The sequence below is a fragment of the Pinus tabuliformis genome, chromosome 4_2 (assembly GCF_031772625.1).
Source record: "Pinus tabuliformis cultivar Carrire ecotype Pingquan chromosome 4_2, CPIR1, whole genome shotgun sequence".
In the NCBI taxonomy this organism is placed as follows: Eukaryota; Viridiplantae; Streptophyta; class Pinopsida; order Pinales; family Pinaceae; genus Pinus; species Pinus tabuliformis.
In genome coordinates this window covers 251,372,371-251,393,261 of record NC_142304.1, presented here as the reverse complement: position 1 = coordinate 251,393,261, position 20,891 = coordinate 251,372,371, and the positions used below count along the sequence as shown (strand labels likewise).

Here is a 20,891-nt window from a genome sequence, read left to right as displayed (position 1 = left end):
TACAACATTTGATTACGTCGTGCTATAATGGTGTAGTCAGGGCTGCAATTATATCGCAATTAGCGGATTTCAATGTGGCAAAACTTTAACAAGGCTTGCGATATTGCGATGGACGTGATATTACAATAGGAAATGTTATAACGTTGAAGCGGGTCCACATACGTATCGTAATCGGCATTTTAATGTGGCAAGGCTTTAAAGAGGCTTGTGATATGGCAGAGGCGATGTAACTTTAAAGTGTATTACAATGGAATCCTCGGGGTATCACATCTATATAATATATATATACTCCTTCGTTCTTAACTTTGGTAAATGTGGACTTAACCCATAACCCTTTATCCCCTTTAATTCTATTATAACCGTCGTATAATGGGAATATACATAAACACATGGGAACTTGCATTTTCCGCTTTTCCATAGCCTTGGCACGTTTATCGATGCTTACGTTTATCAGGCTCATTCTCCACCATAGATTAACTCACGCTAGATCCAACAACTATCAGAGATTTCAGGTGGACAAATAGCATAGAGAATACCCGCTTGATAAAGTGGTTTTCTCTCTCCACCCTCGTGCTACGTGTGGCTCAGTTAATGGAATCAGGCACTTTCCTCTAAATACCACTTACCGCCTAGCGTCCTCCCAAAAAACCACCCCCACTATTACAAACCCACCAGTATTGATTTCTCTGATGCACTTATGATCTTTAAATATTTTCACGGTTTATAACTATTAACTCCTCCGTTATACTCTTGGCATATGTGACACTCCCAATAGTTCTTCCTTTGGCTTCCGATAGCTCTACTCCTCCACTCTTACACTTACTTAGTTGCATATGTGATACTCTCGATAGTTCTTCCTTTGGCTTCTGATAGCTCTACTCCTCCACTCTTACACTTACTTGGCTTTCCTGTGACTTCCGATACCACTCCAATACCTCTTCTCTCCTTTGATAGCTCCTATGACTTCTGATATTCTCTCCAATGGCTTGACTGTCTTGGCTTTCCTCTGGTTTCTCCTCATGGCTTCTTGCTCCTGTTTCTTCACAGATCTGCTCTACTTCTCCTTGGCCTCACATCATTGTTTACTCATCCAGAATATTTCCATATTCACATCAATGACAATCTAGGTCAACAGTCTCCCCCTTTGTTATTGATGGCAATATTCTTCTTCTCTCCCCCTTTGAAATCAATGGCAAAGGAGTGCTCAGGGACTTCCCCTATCGAGCTGCTCCCCCTGTCCTGCAACATCTTTATGAATCAACTTAAATGATGCTAAAGAGATAACTCCCATCTTTTGACGAAGATGTTCAAATGCTTCTCGAGGAAGAGGATTTGTGAAAGTATCAGCTATCTACTCCTTAGTATTGATATATTCCAAGATGATGTTTTTTTCAGCTACTTGTTCACGAAGGAAATGATACTTGATTGGTATATGTTTGGTTTTTGAGTGCATCACTAGATTTTTGCTGAGGTTGATTGCACTTGTGTTATCACAATAGATGGTAGTTGGTTGATTTGTACCTATATTGACCTCTTTTGGAGCTTCCTTCATCCATAGTATTTGAGTACAACAATATGTTGCAGTTATATACTCGGCTTTAGTTGTAGATAGTGATATGGATGTTTGTTTTTTGTTGAGCCAAGATACTAAACAATCTCCTAGGAAGAATGCATTTCCACTAGTACTTTTCCGATCATCGACACTTCTGGCCCAATTAGCATCGGTGTATGCAGTCAAAGTAAGAGTTGAGATCTTAGGGTACCAGAGACTGAAATTAGGAGTTCCTTTCAGGTATCTGAGAATTCTTTTTACAGCCAACAAATGGGATTGTTTAGGAGCTGATTGAAATCTTCCCACCATTCCTACTGCTTGCATAATGTCAGGTCTCGTAGAAGTTAAGTACAAAAGGGCTCCAATTATTGACCTGTAATGAGTTGCATCTACAGGAGGGGAGTCATCATTTTTGCTCAATTTGCAACTTGTGATCATAGGTGTGCTCATGGGTGCACAGTCTTCCATTCCACATCTTTTAAGCATGTCTTTAAGATATTTTGGCTTGAGATATAAACATGTCTGCCATGGTTTGAGATACTTGTAGTCCAATGAAGTGAGATAACTCTCCTATCATTAACATCTCGAACTCTTTTGACATATTCTGAGAAAACTCATGGCTCATCTCATCATTATTACTAGTAAAAATTAGATCATCAACATAAACAAGTGTGACTAGTAACTTATCCTCATTTGTCTTTATGTAGAGATTACTTCCTGCCACCCCCTTCTTGAACCCTTGTTGTTGTAGATAGTGATCCAATCTTGCATACCAAGCTCTAGGAGCTTGTTTCAACCCATATAATGCCTTTTTCAACTTACAAACAAATTATTTTCCTTCTGTTAGATTAAACCCTTCTGGTTGCTCCATGTAGACTTCTTCCTTGAGTTCCCCATTCAGAAATGTTGGTTTTATGTCCATTTGATAGATTTTGAATCATTTTGATCAAGCAAATTCCAAGAACATCGGGATAGCTTCCACACGAGCTACTAGTGAAAATGTTTCTTCAAAGTCAATTCCTTCAATCTGTGAATAGCCTTTACAAACAAACCTTGCCTTGTTTTTGATGATTTTCCATCTTCATTCATTTTGTTCTTAAACACCCACTTGGTTCCTATTATGTTTTTGTCCTTTGGACGAGGTACCAGCTCCCATGTATCATTCTTCTCAATTTGAGACATTTCTTCTTCCACGACTTTTACCCAATGAGGATCCTTACTTGCTTGAGTAAATGTTTCTGGTTCTATCATGGATAGAAGAGCAATATCATTTTTCTTTGGTGTATTTGTCATCTTTCTTCGGGTTTGCATCCCTTCATCTATATTTCCAATAATCTGCTCTTCTGGGTGATATTTTTGGAGAAGTTTCATCTTTGAAGGAGTTTGAGATGGTTCTTTTTCCTTGGGTATTTCTTGATTTTTTCCTTCTTCTTTGGGTTCTTCTTCTTCAATGAGAGGATCAACTTCATGTTCTTCAATTTCTTTCTCTGTAAGGTCTTCATCAATCTTCACATCAATGCTTTCCGCTATTTTCCGTAGTCAATTATTATAGCACTTGTAGGCTTTGATTCATGTAGAATATCCAAGGAAGATCCCTTCATCAACCCGAGAATCAAACTTTCCTGGTGAGCCATCATTGATTTTTATGAAGCACTTGCTTCCAAAAATCTTGAAGTATTTTACTGAAGCAGGTCTTCCTTTCCATAATTCATAAGGAGTCTTTTCATTATTTGGTCTTAATTGAGTTCGATTCAGAGTATAGATAGTTGTCCTAACTGCTTCTCTCCAGAATTTTGGCTGCAAGTCAGCTGCTATTAACACTGTTCTAGCCATTTCTTAAACTGTTCGGTTTCTTCTTTCAACTACCCCATTTTGCTTGGGTGTTCTAGCAGCAGAGAGTTATCTTTTAATTCCATGTATTTTATAGAATTCATTAAATTCTTTTGATGTGAATTATCCCCCTCTATTTGTTCTAAGGCACTTAATCTTTGAGTCCTTTTCATTTTCTACAAGAGCTTTAAGATTCTTAAAACACTCAAATGCTTCGGATTTATATTTTATAAAATATATCCACATCATTATAGTATAGTCATCAACAAATAAAGAAAATTACCTTTCTCCTTGGAGTGTCGGAGTTCTAGTTGGTCCACATAAATCAACATGGATGATCTCCAAAGGATTTGATGTAGAAAACTCCTTGGTCTTGTGGTTGGTTCTAGTTTGTTTTCCATGTTGACATGGACCACATATTCCTTGATTCAGTTTGAATAACTTTGGAATGTCTCATACTGCTTTAATCTTACTGATATTGATCCAGTTATCGAAGCTTGTATGTCCAAGTCACTTGTGCTACAACCAACTTTCATCTGTTTGACTTAAGTAGCATTTATCTTCTTGAATCTTGTTCAAAATGTAGATGTTGTCTAGTGTTCTAACCCGTTTCGCCACAAGTTCCCCTGAGGAAGAGTTCCTTATTTCACAGTCTTAGGTGCTATAGACAACATTATATCCTTGATCGCAGATTTGGCTAACACTCAGGAGGTTGTGTTTGAGCCCGTTTACTAGCAAAGAATTTTTAGCTTTTCCTTTTCCATTAATAAGAGTAACAGTTCCTTTTCCAGCAATTTTGATAGATCCACTTCCAAAGGATACATTTCCTTCCTTTTTGTTCAATGAGACAAACTTCCTTTTCTCCCCTGTCATGTGTCTGGAGCACCCACTATCCACAAACCAATTATTTTCATCATTTTGAGCACATAGAGCTAGGCCACATTTATCCATATTGGGATTCTCACTTCTTGCTTTTCCTCTTTTGAGTGGGCAATTTTGTTCATTGTGTCCATTATTGTTACATAATGAGAAAATCAAATCAAATTTGGCCAAGGGATCAAAAGAATTGTAGGTTTTGATTTGTCCTTGCCCTTTGGGGCCATATGGTTTGTTTATTTGATCCTTCAATTTTGGTGTGTCATTCTTACCTGCCATGCAATGTCTAGCTTGATGACCAAAATTTTTACAATGAAAACAATGCCCAAAAAAGATAGTTTTGTACCTGTTTTAATGGCCATGATTTGAATCAACATTCTTCCTTGGAGTTACTCCCGCTTTATTATTTGGATTTGAGATGGGCCTTTGATGAAATATTGTTTTGTATATGTTGTAACATCCATGATTTGAATCAACATTCTTCCTTGGAGTTACTCCCTCTTCATTCTTTGGATCTGGGATGAGCCTTTGATGAAACAATATTTCTTCTTTTGGGTTGCTGGAAAGTACATCAGCATATCTTTTTGCATTATTCTTAGCACTTGATGATCCTCCTTTAAAACCTATTCCAGATTTTTCATGTTGAGGTTTTTGATTATTTAGGATAGTGTCAAGTGTTTGAGAGCTTTTCCAACCCTTTTTAACTTTCTCCAATTCCTTCCTCAGAGATACTGTTTTGGCTTCACGTTCTTCGTAAGCTTCTTCTTTTTCTTTTAGCTTATTTTTCAAGAGATCTTCCCTTCTTTTTATTTCCTCATTTTCTACCTTGAGAGAAATTATTTTATTCCGTAATTTCTCATTTTCTTCAATGGCACTTATTAACAATTCATCTACATTTCGATCTAGCCTTGAGTCATCATCATTTGTGAATGCCATGAATAATACTTCTTGGCTTCCAACATGGTCATTTTCTTCATCTGATTCTTCATTACCTCCTTTGTGATGAGGGAACTGGTTAGTTGATTTCATTTTGATGACTACAAATTCTTCATCAGACTCTCTTGCTTAGAGAGGAAATTCTTCTTATTGAACCCTTCCTTTTTGTATACCATCCTTTTAGATTTTTCTTCATCATCACTATCATGCTTATGAGGACATTTTGCAGCATAATGACCTATTTGTCCACATTTGAAACAAATAAGAGGGTATTTACCTTTTAACTTAGATCCTTTCTTCAGTCTTCGTACAAATTGTGCCAATTCGGATTCAACATCAGAGTCATCACTAATGACATTCCTTTCTTTCCTCTTTTTTTATTTTGAGGCCTTGAATGATGCATCTTTGGAACTTGGGCAACCTTTTCTCATCTCATAGGCAATGAGGATTCCATGGATTTCATCCATCTTGAGAGTATCTAGATCCTTCACTTCTTCTATGGCACTTACTTTAGAGTCAAATCTGTCTGGGAGGGATCTTAAGACCTTTTGAACAATGGTGCTTTCTTCAATGTTTTCATCCAATCCATTAAGAGATATGACCACTTCAACTACTCAGAGAAAGTATGATGCAATATCTTCTTCATCATCCATTTTTAGACTTTCAAATTGCCTTCTAGGAGTTTGAAGCTTTGCCTTCTTGACTTTGGAGTCCCCGTCGTATAAGATAATTAGCTTATCCCATACTTCCTTGGCAGAGTTACAATTCATGACTTTTGTAAATTTAGAATCAATGATTCCACTAGTGATGGAGTTTAAGGCTTTTGCATTTTCAACGTAGACTTTCCTCTCGTCTTGATCTGTTGGAAGAGTGGAAGGAACTATGTCCTTGTTTAAGACCGAATGCCAAACTTTAGGTCCAAGGAACATTAAGTAGTAGGACATTCGCTTTTTCCAGAAACCAAAATTTGTGCCATCGAACAGAGGAGGTCTTCCTGACACTTCTTGATTTCTCATCATGACTAAGAATCCTTCTTCAAGTTGTTAGGCTAATATGAAGAAGCTTGCTCTGAGACCAATTGTTGGAAATACCTAGGGGGTTGTGTGAATCAGTATTTCTTTTTCAATTATTAATTTTATTAGTTAAAAACATTTATATTTGAAACAAAGAAATAGATAACAAGAATAGATGCCTTTATTAATGTAGGTTTTAACCCCGTACAGAAATTACCTGCATATGAATTCTAAAACACAGAAAAATAAACAATGAGAGAGCATAACACATAAAACACATATACACAGATATTTTCCCACTGGATCCCAAAACGGGACTACCAGCTTGATTTTTCATTATATTCCTTTCAATGTTACAATACATATTTATACATGTCGAAGCATCCAATACCATGGACCGAAAACCATCACGTCCAAAAACCATGGACCAAAAACCATCACGTCCAAAAACATGTGCGAAAATCATGCACAAAACCATAGGTGGGTCCACGCAACCTAACATAGGGTCCAAAACAAAATATTTCAGGGGCATTGCCCCAAACCCCATAAAGTGGGGTTATGGGTACCCCTCAAACCCCTTGTTAACTGCATGGAAAGAATATAACACAACTCAACATTCTCCCACTTGTTGTTTTCTTTCCACAGGGGGCCACAAGAGAGCTTAGTCATTTTTCCAGCACCAGGAGAACTTCTCAGAGCTCACAGATTTTGTCAACGCATCTGCAGTATTCTTCAAAGTGTCCACCTTTACCAGCAACACCTTTTTGTCTTCTATCATATCCCTCACAAAGTGATACTGAACATCAATGTGCTTTGTCTTTGAATGATAAGCAGGGTTCTTTGCCAAGAAAATTACACTTTGGCTATCATAGTCTATCCTTATAGCTCCCTGTACTAACCCCATACTTGAACACAATCTCTGTAACCAAACTGCTTCCTTTCTTGCATGAGTGGCTGCCATGTATTCTTCCTCTGTAGTTGATAGTGCCATTACAGATTGTTTCTTACTCATCCAACTGACTGCACCTCCAAATAGGTTAAACACATACCCAATTGTAAATCTTCTCTGATCCAAATCTCCAGCCCAATCTGCATCAACAAAGCCATGGATATCCAAAACTCTGTCCAATCCTAGTCTTCCTTGGTAGCACAATCCATAATTACTAGTGCCATGCAAATACCTGAAAACCCACTTCACTGTTGTCCAATGATCCTTCCCTGGTTTTGACATAAACCTGCTCAATACTCCCACTGCATGTGCAATGTCTGGTCTAGTACAAACCATTGCATACATCAGGCTACCGACTACACTTGCATATGGAACACGAGACATATCCTCTTCCTCTTCTTGTGTCTTGGGACACTGTTCAGCAGATAACTTTACACCTACAGAAATAGGAACCTTCACCAGTTTACTATCCTGCATATTAAACCTCTGCAGTATTGTCTCGACACACTTCCTTTGGTTTAACCAGAGGTTCCTCTTTTCCTTATCTCTTTTAATTTCCATGCCAAAAATATAGTTTGCAGCACCAAGATCTTTCATGTCGAATTTGGAGGACAATTGGGTCTTCATATCCTAGATAATTTCTTTGTCATTTCCAACGAGCAACATATCATCCACATACAAGACCAAATAAATAACACAGTCACCAATTAATTTAAAATACACACAATGATCTGCTTTGCTTCTAGTGAAGCCAAGTCCCCATATAAATGTATCAAATTTCTGAAACCACATCCTTGGTAACTATTTTAACCCATACAAAGACTTCTTTAACTTGCATACCATTTCTTTCTTACCCTTCACAGCAAAGCCTTCAGGTTGCTTCATGTAGATCTCCTCTTCTAGATCCCCATGAAGAAATGTTGTCTTCACATCCATCTGTTCTACCTCAAAATCAAAAGCAACAACAACATATAAAAGTAATCTAATAGAAGTTACCTTGGCAACAGGAGAAAAAATATCACCAAAATCAATTCCCAGCACCTGGGAATAACCTTTTGCTACCAACTGAGCTTTGTATTTCTCCACCTTTACTTCCACATTTGTCTTCTTCTTGAACACCCATTTGCTGCCAATGGGTTTCCTTCCAGCTGGCAACTCCACCAGATCCCAAGCCTCATTTTGGTGCAAAGATGCCATTTCATCAACCATGGCCTCTTTCCAGAGTTTTCCATCCTCTGAATCCACTGTTTCCTTCACTGTTCTAGGATCATCATCAGTAATAGATAAAGCAAAATTTGAACAAAAAGCAGATGGATTATACCTTTCTGGCTACCTTCTTTCTCGAACTGATCTTCTTACACACGGAGTTTGTGGCTCTTCATCTTCTGATTCCTCCTCTACTGTAGAGTCTGACTCTTCCTCCTTTAGCTCAAACTCTATCTTCTCAGGTTCCTTTGGTTGGACTTCATGTTTAATAACATCTTTCACCTCTCTGAACACCACATCTTGACTGTACACAACCTTTCTTGTTACTGGGTTCCAAAGCTTATAACCCTTCAAACCATCCTTATACCCAATAAAGATGCATTTTTAAGATTTACTATCCAACTTGGTTCATTTCTCCTTTGGAACATGTACATTTGCATCACATCCAAATACCCTCAGATGTGAAAGAGAGGGTTTCTTGCCAATCCATACCTCTTGTGGAGTTTTATCCTCCAACACTGATGAAGGTGATCTGTTGACCAGGTAACATGTTGTCTCCACCACCTCTCCCCAGAATTCTTGTTCTAACCCAGCACCACTGAGCATGCTTCTTGCCCTTTCCATCAATGTCTTGTTCTTTCTTTCTACAACTTCATTTTGCTGAGGTGTATATGGAGTAGTCTTCTGTCATGCTATACCACACTTCTTACAGAATTCTTCAAATTCCTTACTGCAAAACTCTCCACCATTATCTATCCTCAACACCTTTATCTTCTTCTCTGTCTAGTTTTCCACCAGAGCCTTGAATTCTTTAAACCTGGAGGGAATACTTGGAGTGAAATCATTTTATCATTCAAAAAGTCATGATGATGGATCCCAGTTGGGATTTGAAACGTTGACGGAAAAATCTTTAAACCTGTCAAAGACTTCAGATTTCTTCTTAAGCTAATATATCCATGCATTCCTTGAGAAGTCATCTATAAATGATACATAGTACACAGACTTACCCAGTGATGGAACCTTCACAGGTCCAAACACATCACTGTGCACAAGCTATAATATCTGTTTCACCCTCTTACTTCCAGAGGGGAAACTCACCCGATTCTGCTTCCCATATATGCAATTTTCATAGAAATCAAAATCCAGAGAGCTATTACTCATACCTTCTACCATACCTTTACCGTGAAGTATTCAAAGGCCCTTCTCTCCAATATGTCCAAGCCTTTGATGCCACAACATGGTCCTCTCTACAGAGACCACTAGATTTTCTGCTCCGCTTTCAGGAACCACAAATTTTTTGCACCCATCAACAATAGTGCTACCTTGTATCTTGTACAGAGTTCCAGTCTAAACTCCCCGCATCAATACCATTGCTTCCCAAACCATCTTGCAGGTATCCTTCTCGAATAATGTTTTTACACCTGCATCATCTAGCTTGCTTACAACTAGCATTTGCACCTAGTGTTGCAAAGGAAACGCCGTAAGGCATAGTGTGTGGAAGAATATTGAAACGTGAATAGGCTTTTGCGGGCTTTTTTGGAAGCAAGGGTCGATGAATTCGAGCTTTTATTTGAGGGAGCGATGCCGAAAACCGTTGAAATGGAATGCAAGCAGCCATAAATATGCATTGAACCTGTTTAGAGACCTTTGTTTGTTGTTGGAAAAAACTGTGGAGTTAAAGGTGAAGATAAATGAATGAATCCATGCGAACAACAACCGGGCAACCATATTGATTTGGAAAGGGCTATTTAAGAAATCATTATTCAAATGGGAAATTAAATTAATATGCGAACAACAACCGGGCAACCATATTGATTTGGAAAGGGCTATTTAAGAAACCATTACTGAAATTGAAAATTAAACTAGGGTTAGGCAGAAGGGTAGAGTACCGTATCTACCTGCTGGCTGTTGTACCAAGCACTCCATTCTTCTTTTATCTTAAGCCCAAGGGCATTTAAGCTATACCATGTTGAAGTTACAGGAACTCGACCGTCGGTGTCACCACTACAAAAAATAAAACGGTATTCAATTGGAATTATAGACTGTGTTCACTGAAGTCGAACAACAACGTTTAAGATCTTAGATTAGCAATATTTCTTTCCAAATCTTTGGATGCAGTTCTGCAACTTTTTAGATGTCCAGATCAATCTCTGGGCTGCATAAGGAATGGTACCAAAGCACTAAGAATTGGGGAATAACAAAGACTGACTTGCCTGATAAACTGCTGGCTATTTGAAAGTTATGATTGAACGCAACGGAAAGGATTTGACGTATTGAAGGTAATGGAGAAGATTTAGCACACAGATAATGAGAGGATTTGAAAATTTTATGAATGCAAGATTAAGCATCATATATACTGGACAGCGTTATCATCATCTGCATTAGAAAATCTCATAGAAGACTAATAAAATGTCGGTTAAGTTTGCATCATTTAGAAGAGAAAATAGGAAGAAAATATCTCCCATAGAAGACAGATAAAAAGTCAGTTTAAATTCAATTTGATTACTTAATCAGAATAGGAAGACTTAGGACCAGGAGAAGATTTACAGTCTCTATGCATAATAACAAAGTAGAGAACGAGATAAAGAAGATGGAAGGCATCCCATGCTCTACTATTCAAACCATGAGCAGCTACAGATAAAAAAGTACTCAATTAGTAAGGTAAGATGTGAAATATATACAGGTCTTGTAATTTCAGAGAATTAGTTTTAAATATGAAATAGAAAATATAGCTCTGGGTGCCTTGAGAGATTTGCATTACAAAGATCACGGCAATCCATTCTATTTTATATCCAATATGTAAACGGATCGCCCTGTAGGATTTCGAAGGGAAAAATATTCAAACAGCTGGATGGAATCCAGAGTAGTTAACTTAAAAAATTTCTCTCCCTTGAGTCAATTCAACTGTTGCATTTTCAGAAAGCTCCAAGGACAAACTTCCGTACCTGTATACCCATATTCTTAAACCGCCCTTGATGAGCTTTCTGAAAATGGGTAGAACGGTGGTGGGAGAATCGTTCCAGGAGATCACTTCGCTGTATACAGAAAAGACATTTCCATTAATAAGGTAAGAAAGCCATAAAAACAAGAGATCCCTAGAACGAGCGAGAGTTGTACAATTCTGCCCGTACCTGCACAGTGTCCAGGGATAAGAAATTTTGGTCTTGTTTGCATGTAGTGCTTTCTGCACATCAGCTCTGTTGAAATATGCTTCTGCATAATCTTCCACGCAAGGATCATAACCAGAAGGTAATTTATGCCACAGGTCCTACACGTTTAAGAGAACGGACCTTACAATGAGAAAATAACCATGGACAAGAAAGAACTAGATACTTATACGGAAGGGAGTAAGTAGTGTTAAATACATGTTTTGACAGGGATTTGGCGGATGCCGCAAGGCGTGATGTAGTTTTATCGAGCCGGTGCACACAAACGGGCGTGTACAAACTGTAAATGTCGATATCCGCGTACATTTGAATAAAGTTTCTGGTGGCACTATCACACAGGGGTGATGACTCGTTATTCGACTTGGAATCGCAGGAGTCCTTGAAACTGTGATAATCTTCGTCTGAAATAACTGCGTGGCTCCATGCATAATCTATCATACCATTCAGATCATGATCATCATCCATCACTGCATTTCCCACCTTCAATAGGGAAATAACACAAAGAATTGATCCAAAGGGAAGTTTCAACAAACAAATCAATTAAAGAGTCTGGATTAAGAACAGTAAAACGTGGATTACTCTTTCAAGGAATGTAAGTTTATATCAGGTAAGAAATGTGCAAAGATTCTTGTTTATGAATGGAACGTGCAGGGTAAAAGTTAAGGTCATTACCATGAAGCCTTTGAGATTAATGACATTATCCTTGGTTGAACGGTTGTTGCGATCAAATATCACCTCTGAAAGCTGTGGCCCATAATGTCCTGAGACACACAATCGAAACTTCAAGTTTCATTATTCAGAATCCGTCCTCATCTTGCATTCTTTAGAAGATCAACCGAAAGTGTAGCTTTCATAGTCTTAACTCTAATTCATTTTAAAATTTAGTTGACAATCAGACAAAAATGAGCTTATCGATGTGCCTTGAGGCTTGAACCTCTCCCTGTGATGATTAAGTTAAATATGTAAAACCTGTGACGCACCTATGAATAAGATGAACTTCAAGAGCAACCCTGGATCCTAATGCTTAGTCCATTACCTGCATAGCTTTCTCCAGCTATGTAAAACTCACGAGATTTGTACTGTGGAAACCTTTTGAACCAATTTAACAGGAATGTGTACGAATCCTCAGCTGCAAATTCAAGCGGAATAGCGTTTTATTCATTGCTTTTCCTCTCTAGGCATAAGGGTTTAAGTATTAACATAACGCAAAGCCACAGAGAAAGAAAATCAGACTGTGAATAGTACTACACCTGTAATTCTGTCACCTAGTTCATTCAAATCCAAGGATCTATTTGTGTAAGAGAAGCCAACTCCAACAGGTGCCTCCAAGAATAAAATATTTGCCACTAAAATACAGTAAAAAAGATAATAAAATAAAGACCGGAGACTCTGGCTTTAAAGCAAAAATACTAACAGTTAAAATGTTGCAATAAACATAACACGCTCATTCAGATGGTAGCAAGTGGTAGAGATGTGAAAGTCCGGAACGTCATTAAATTTGTATTTCTAGTCCATGATGAGTAAGTGCAAGCGGGAAAGGGAGCAGAGAAATACACCGATAAAAATGAAAATAAACTATCACTGTACATCCAGGTCTCAGTCCAAAGTGTTCCATAAAAGCAAATGTAGAAAGAAAAGGGTGAATAACCTTTATTCCAAGAAAATTTGTTTAAGCGAAGGTGTGGTGCGTTCTTCTCCACCAGAAACGGCCCTAATTCCAAAGCCGCTCCGTAGCCGACGGATGAGCAACCTGGTCCTGAATTTACGCATTGCAGATATGTCACTTACTCATCTGGCCGTTACCCTAGTTTACTTCATTGCTATGCTATGAAGTTGTGGATTCACACATACCACAATGAAAAGGTATGGAGTGGAAGCAGGTAAGGCAAGGTTAGGCAAAAATAAGGTAAGGTACCTCCATTTAACCAGAGAACAAGAGGTTTCTGTGATGCATTTTCAGCAGCTTCAAAGAACCAGTAAAACAGAGCCTTGCCGCTCTCTTTATTTAGATTGACATATCCCGAATAATGAGCGAAATCGACCGGTGGCTGACCGGGAAGATTGACAACTCTGTCGGCTTCTGCTTTCGTGAGTCTGCCATGATCACCCGCACATTGCCAGAATAGCAAAACCAGAGCCAAAATGCATATCCACTCAGGGGCACATGATGAAGAAACGGCCAACGCCATGACTCCACAACCGACACCAAAAATAAGACGCAAAGCACTCCACAGTCGCACGCAGATGAGAGTAAGTGGGGATGGGAACTGAGGTAGATTTATAACGCCAAGGAGACAAGATACCAGTGCCCGTTGTAGCAGCTTGAGTTCCACAATGCTTGCATCCAGCTGGACCTGCAATTTCTACGAGTGGGGACCACAAACTGCCCTATAATCGTGACTTCCTTACTAACTTAGCCGCCTTACCTGACCAAGCCTTCATTCCTCGCCCTTCTTGTAACGGATGGAAAACTCTGTACCTGCCTGTGTTTAACCTTTTGTTGGCACAGTGGCATGTTCAGTGCCCCTTCGGTTTTTACAAGTTGATGGTGGTGACGAAGTTTAAACCACGTAATACTAATGCTGACGTGGCACTCTATGCGAAGGCAGCAGAAGAGTCTTATCGCATAGTCTCTTTGACAGCAAGCAGTCTATGCGAAGGCCCATTACCATGGGAAAATACTATATTTTTTTATAAATAAAATAGATTAAACGAACGGTAGAAAAACACTCCAATCATCTAACACACAAAATCAATGGCTCACGATCGCACATGTCACATTTTAGGGATGTCTCTCTCAGAGGGAACGCCTTACGGCGTAAAAATCAAATTTCTGTCCAATGCAGGAATATGTAGAACAGCCGGAAGTGTTCTAACCCTTCCACCTTGCAACTTCAACTTTACTTTTCCATGACCAATGATTCTAGCCTTCCTATCATCCCCCAAGAAGACATCACCACCATCATATTTCTCACACTTGAAAAACCACTCTTTATGGGGAGTGAAGTGAAAGGATGCACTTGAGTCAATCAACCGTGCGTCATGATCTACATGTGTACTTGAAGAAGCCAAGTACACATCTCCACCTTCATCTGAGGTGGTTTTTGCCTCTGTAGAAGGAGCATCATCAGATCCCTTTCCTTTATCAGGAGCTTTAGATTTACAGTCCCTTTTGAAGTGCCTTTCCTTTCCACATTTCCAGCACACCACCTTTACAGGATTTCCTGGAGATTTAGATCTCCCACTCGATGACTTATTTTTGTTTCTGTTCTGGGACCATCCTCGTATAGACAAGGCATCACCATTCTAGCTCTCCCAGACTATCCCATGAATTTGGTAGAGAACACCAACATAACATAGGGTCCAAAACCAAAATTTTCTGGGGCGCTGCCCCGGACCCCATAAAGTGGGGTTATGGGTACCCCTCAAACCCCCTGTTAATTACGTGGAAAGAATATAACAAAACCCAACAATTAATGTGATCTTTGCAGTAAATCAAGTACAATATATATATATATATATATATATATATATATATATATATATATATATATATATATATATATATATATATATATATATATATATATATATAATTTAAATTAGTTTCCAAGCACCAACTTGGACTCTTTATGAGGTTCCAACCTCTAGAGCACCAACTTTGTCTTGTCAAGGCATCAACCTTGAATTTAGGAGCACCAACTCCCAGGACACCAATCCTTTCAGTGCTGAGGAACCAACCTCAAGGGCTCCAACCCTCTGCTGTAAATTTTCTGGATTTGTTTGGTTGTAATTCTTTGCTCCCAATTGTTGGGCCTATCACTTACTTTTGTCCTCCTGTTCCTTCCATTTCTACCAGAGCTTCGACTTCCTTTATTTTCTTACAGTTTTCCAGTGACCCTAAACTTTCCTTGTTCTCTATTTTATATTCCTGATAACCCTGACCTTTGGCTTCCTTTCTCTGCTGGCTCTTTGGCTTCCTCAACGCTCGCTTAATCTTTCAGCTTCCTCTATGATCACTCTTTGACTTCCTCTGTCTCTTCAAATCCTTTAATACACACAGGACACGTTAATGTGGAAGAGAGGCCGAATTACAATAGTGTTGCATATTAAAAAATATCAGAGAGGCCCTTTTTAATATTCATACAATATACATTAATTGTTCATCGAAACCATATAAGAGAGACTATATCCATATAGAGGTCCCACATGCCACGTCATCCTTTTATCGCAATCGCCGCTTCCAGAGGTTCTCACATAACATAGCTGATTCCCAACTGCCGACGGAGCCGATGTGATATGGCATTAAACAACTAATAATAAGTCCGTTGGGTCTACAATTATATCGCAATCGGTGGATTTCAATGTGGCAAAACTTTAACAAGGCTTGTGATATTTCGATGGACGCGATATTACAATAGGACATGCTATAACATTGCAACGAGTCTGCATACATATCGCAATCGTAATTTTAATGTGGCAAGGCTTTAAAGAGGCTTGCGATATGGCGGATGCGATGTAACTTTAAAGTGTATTACAATGGAATCATTAGGTCCGTGTATTGTATCACATCTATATAATATATATATACTCCTCCGCTCTTAACTTTGGTAAATGCGGACTTAACCCATAACCCTTTATCCCCTTTAATTCTATTATAACCCTCGTATAATGGGAAAATACACAAACACATGGGGACTTGCATTTTCTGCTTTTCCATTGCCTTGGCGTGTTTATCGATGCTTACCTTTATCAGGCTCATTCTCCACCGTAGATTAACTCGCGCTAGATCCAACAGCTATCAGAGATTTCGGGTGGACAAATAGAACGGAGAATACCCGCCCAATAAAGCGGTTTTCTCTCTCCATCCTCGTGCTACGTGTCGCTCGGTTAATGGAATTGGGCGCTCTCCTCTAAATACCACTTATCGTTTAGTGTCTACCCGAAAAACCATTGCCACTATTACAAACCTGTCGGTATTGATTTCTTTGATGCACTTATGATCTTTAAAGATTTTTCACGGTTTATAGTTGTTAACTCCTCTGTTATACTCTTGGCATATACGATACTCCTGATAGGTCTTCATTTGGCTTCCGATAGCTCTACTCCTCCACTCTTACACTTACTTGGCTGCATATGCGATACTCCTGATAGTTCTTCCATTGGCTTCCAATAGCTCTACTCCTCCACTCTTACACTCACTTGGATTTCCTGTGGCTTCTGATACCGCTCCAATACCTCTTCTCTACTTTGATAGGTCTGCTCTAATAGCTCCTATGACTTCCAATATTCTCTTCAATGGCTTAACTGTCTTGGATTTCCTCTGGTTTCTCCTCATGGCTTCTTGCTCCTGTTTCTTCACGGGCTTGCTTTACTTCTCCTTGGCCTCACATCTTTGTTTACTCATCTAGAATATTCCCATATTGGCATCAATGACAATCTAGGTCAACATCGGGGACAGGAGAGATTTCCTTAAAAGGAAAAATGGACATTAAAACAAGAATGGAAAACAAAAGAAGCAAAAGGGCGACCAACAACAAGATACTAATTAAGAGTAAAAAAAGGGAGGTGAAAGCGATGGAGAGGAAAACCTAGAACAAAGTAATGTAGAAATATCTCAAATAAAACAAGAAATGAAAAGGAAAATAGAAGAGGAGCAATGCAAACAATGAAAGAAAAATCAGAGGAGACAAGAGGAAGATTTTTTGAAGAAACATCAAGATGAAGAACATAGAAAGAAGTTAGGAGAAGATAAACAAAGGAAAGAAGAGGAAGAGCAAAGAGAAGATGAAGTAGAATGAAAGATGAAATAGGACAAGGAAGAGACAAGAACAAGAGGAATTAAAAAGAAAAGTTGAGGAGGAACAAAGAAGAAGTAGAAGAAGACAAGAAGCAGAGAGAAGAAGAGGAAGCAAAAGAAAATAGTAGGCTTTTGCTAAAAAAATTGAACAAGATCTCCTCAAAGTGAAACAAAGAAAAACAATATATGACCAGAAGTCACTAGGGTCTGAGATGTTGTTAGATTTTCCTCCATTTGATTTTTCATCTTCCACTCCAATAATTGGTGGGAATTTTCCATTACAAGAATTAGGCATCCCACAGGAGGAAGAATAAAAAGTGTTAGATATCATTAGACTCACTTTCGATCAAATCCAATGTAAGATAAGGAAATAAAGACAAAAGTGTTATGTGAAGAACCCAACTAAGTGCATATAGGTAGTTATGGAGAAGGAGATTATCATAAATACCACCATGAAGCCAAAAAATATTTCTTCATCTGGAACTACCTTCTTGACAACAACAGAGATGAATGTAAATAGATTGAACAAACATGTTTTTTATCTTCAGACCAAGCTTGCTACTTCTGAACAAAGAGTCAGACAAGTAAAAAATGAAAATCAAGCTTTGTGTGTGACTCATTTAAGAAAAAAAGAGTTACAATCATCTATTCAAGGAGAAGTGACAATATTAGAAGATGTCATGAACCTAGTCTACCAAGAAATGATGAAGCTACATTAAGTTATATCAACATTCCCAACTATGCGGGGAAAAACAAAGGAAGGGGAGCAATGCTCAAGCTAGCCACAACAAAATTCGATAACATACATCACTGAACCACTCAATATATAAATGCACCCATGAAGAACTCCTAAGAAAGGAAGGGATAAATACATAATTTGATAAAGTTTCAATTCACATCAAGGTCCATTCACATGACAATCTAACAAAGGATTTGGAAAAGGTGTTAGCTTCATATAAGCATCTTCTCAATGTGATGGAATCTCTTATTCGGGTGCATAAAGTCCCTTCTATTGGTTTAGTGGGTGAGGTGAGGTCGTAAGAAGAAGCCCAACAAGAAATTCAATCATTTCTTAATCCTTTAAAACAAGTTGTTACTACGGAATATTTACAGGTTACAAAGGAAACAATTGCCCAATATGTGGTGTAACCTGTAAAGATCTACACTAAGATCATGACCCTATCAAATCAGGTACAGGCAAAGAAGTACACTTAGTTACCAGATTCCCTAGGATGTCTTCACAAGCATGGAGATGAGCTACAACATAAGGTTGTTAGTATTGCAAAGCAATACAAGCTTTAGCGTACATACCTAGTACAAGAATTGCATATGGATGTCCCAGACATCTCTATCACTAGATTAGTAGATTAAGAGCATTTTATTTATATCATGTAATATGTTGTTAACATGATAGAGTAGAGTAGAGAGTCATGTAGTAATATGAAAAGTCATGAGATAACACAAGAGTCATAGGGGTAGATGAAAGGTCACCCTATTTTCTATAAATATGTCCTCATGGCACATTGTAAAGGACTTTTAGTTTTGGAATCATTTTTGCATATTGTTTGATAACTAATAGATATTTTGGTAAATGCAAGAAGTGATTTTATATTTCCACTCATGGATTTGATCGAATTCTCATGTGATGGTGTTATGGATATTTTAGCTTAATGCTGCAAGCTTTATATGCCTTAACGTGCAGTTATTTCATTTGTCGTTGAGCATTGTGGTATTTCTCTTGCGGTGAATGAATGGTATATGGTGTGTTTAATTTTTTTTTATGTCAATATACTGTTGTATTGATTTTAGCATTACATAATTATAGGATTGTGTGCTTACTTATGCTTTCATGGTGTTATTGATCAAAAATTTATTCATGATTGATAAAATTATCTTTTGTAACATGAATGGGTTTGATTTGAAGCCTTTCTAACACTTCTTCTCTTGAGATTCATGTATTAATATTACGTTGTTTCCATTCATATTGTATCACGTGTTGACTTTATAAGTTTCTTACTTGCATTTGTTAAAGCATTATTTGTTCTCTAACGTTAGTACCTCTTTCATCCAAAGAGAATCTCAACCAATGTGATGGCAGGCAGGCCTACATAATGAATGGGATTCCTAAACCAAATATTGCAGAGTCTAATTTGGATTCTACACTAGGGAGATTCCCTTATTGTTGGCGGAACGTTCCAACCTATCAACAGATTTTTGGCACTAGAAGGAGGGCCCCTCTTATCCAATACCTGGCATGAATACTTTTCCCTGTACCGAACCCTCTCAAAAAGACAAAAATCAACCTCCTCCTATTACTCCCTTACCTCCTCATCATCCCTCTCAAGGACCACTTTTCGGTGACACTTCCTCTATTGATACTCAACCACCCCCACTTGAAGACACCCCAATTGATGAAACTCAACTTTTATATGAAGTCACATATGAGCGACTGAGATCTGTATGCCCTCTTACTCATCAATTTTCTAAGAGCCTTGGATGTTTCTTTGCTGCAACTTCCATTCCTCATATAGGTTCAACAAATCCTCACCATAATCGTAAGGGATTCCTAGTAAGCTCAATAGAATATTTGATTAATATGACCTTGGATGACTATGTAGACATTGTTGAAAGACATTTAATCTTGTGTTTAGAAAACCCATCCATTTCAAAATAGAAAGGTCATGGGGGAGAGAAATTAGAAGGTGGGAACTATCGCTAACGTGAGAATGTTGAGAATATTCAAGAACCGCACACTGAAGGGAATAATAGGAACCAAGTAAACTTATAGAACTAGGAAGACCCCTCGAATGAAATAAATATTAGAATTTAGAGAAATTTAAGAAAGTTAAGTAACCTAAAAAATCTCATAAATATGAGAAATCTTAGGGTACCTAGATATTTAAGGGTGTTGGGACGGGATTCCCCGGGGCCAAATTTTGTAAAGTTTTGTTAATATTGTAAATTGTTCACATTTTGAGGAGTGGAGTGCAAGTAACGTCGGTCTATAGGAGTCAAAGGGACTTTAGGAAGGTCAAAGCCCCTTAGTTTGTTGAGATGAGATATAACAATATACTCCACATCATCTTTGAACAAGTGGTACTTGTTTTCATGGTGATAAAAGATTGCTTTTCTATCATAGAGGTAAGGAATACCCAAAACAATTCATAAAATATCGAGCGGTCCAACACCTAATTCAACTTCTTCAATGAACTTTGCTGTGATTCTAAACCGAAGAATACATTTTCTTGTAACCTGTAAGTTTGTTTCCTTGCATATCCAACCCAATGGATATAGCTTGGGATGTGGAATGGTTTCAAGGTTAAGTTTCTTGACTAGATATTCAGATATCAAGTTGGCTTGAGACCCACTATCAAATTGTGTGTTGATTGTTGTATGTTTTATAATATTCCTCACATGAAATAATTCAATCCTTGTTTCTTCATTTGGGGTACTAGTGTGACAATTAGAAGTATTAGTGCTAGCAATGGATTCTTTTCCTTTTATACCCAGATCATATTGAATGATTGTAGTTGTATTTTCTTTTCGTTTGTTGTTGAGTTTC

General features: G+C 38.1%; 1 protein-coding gene across 1 annotated transcript; it reads right to left on the bottom strand.

The window, feature by feature from the left end:
- Positions 1-10,215: 10,215 nt before the first annotated feature.
- On the bottom strand, positions 10,216-13,972 carry LOC149168955 (serine carboxypeptidase-like 35). The gene is made up of 9 exons (XM_089428485.1): positions 13,445-13,972; positions 13,178-13,285; positions 12,780-12,875; positions 12,566-12,658; positions 12,202-12,290; positions 11,728-12,009; positions 11,494-11,630; positions 11,308-11,397; positions 10,216-10,366 (listed from the first exon to the last, which is right to left on the bottom strand). Exons 1-9 carry the CDS (start codon positions 13,716-13,718, stop codon positions 10,231-10,233), a joined length of 1,305 nt encoding a protein of 434 aa, XP_089284611.1. The 5' UTR covers positions 13,719-13,972; the 3' UTR covers positions 10,216-10,230.
- Between the last annotated feature and the right edge of the window lie 6,919 nt (positions 13,973-20,891).

Excerpts from the sequence above, each read along its gene's own strand:
- LOC149168955 (XM_089428485.1), bottom strand. The coding sequence starts at position 13,718 with ATGGCGTTGGCCGTTTCTTCATCATGTGCCCCTGAGTGGATATGCATT. Across the intron at positions 12,291-12,565 it reads AGCTGGAGAAAGCTATGCAG|GACATTATGGGCCACAGCTT; the intron begins GTAATGGACTAA and ends TGTGTGTCTCAG. Across the intron at positions 11,631-11,727 it reads CCAAATCCCTGTCAAAACAT|GACCTGTGGCATAAATTACC; the intron begins GTATTTAACACT and ends TTAAACGTGTAG.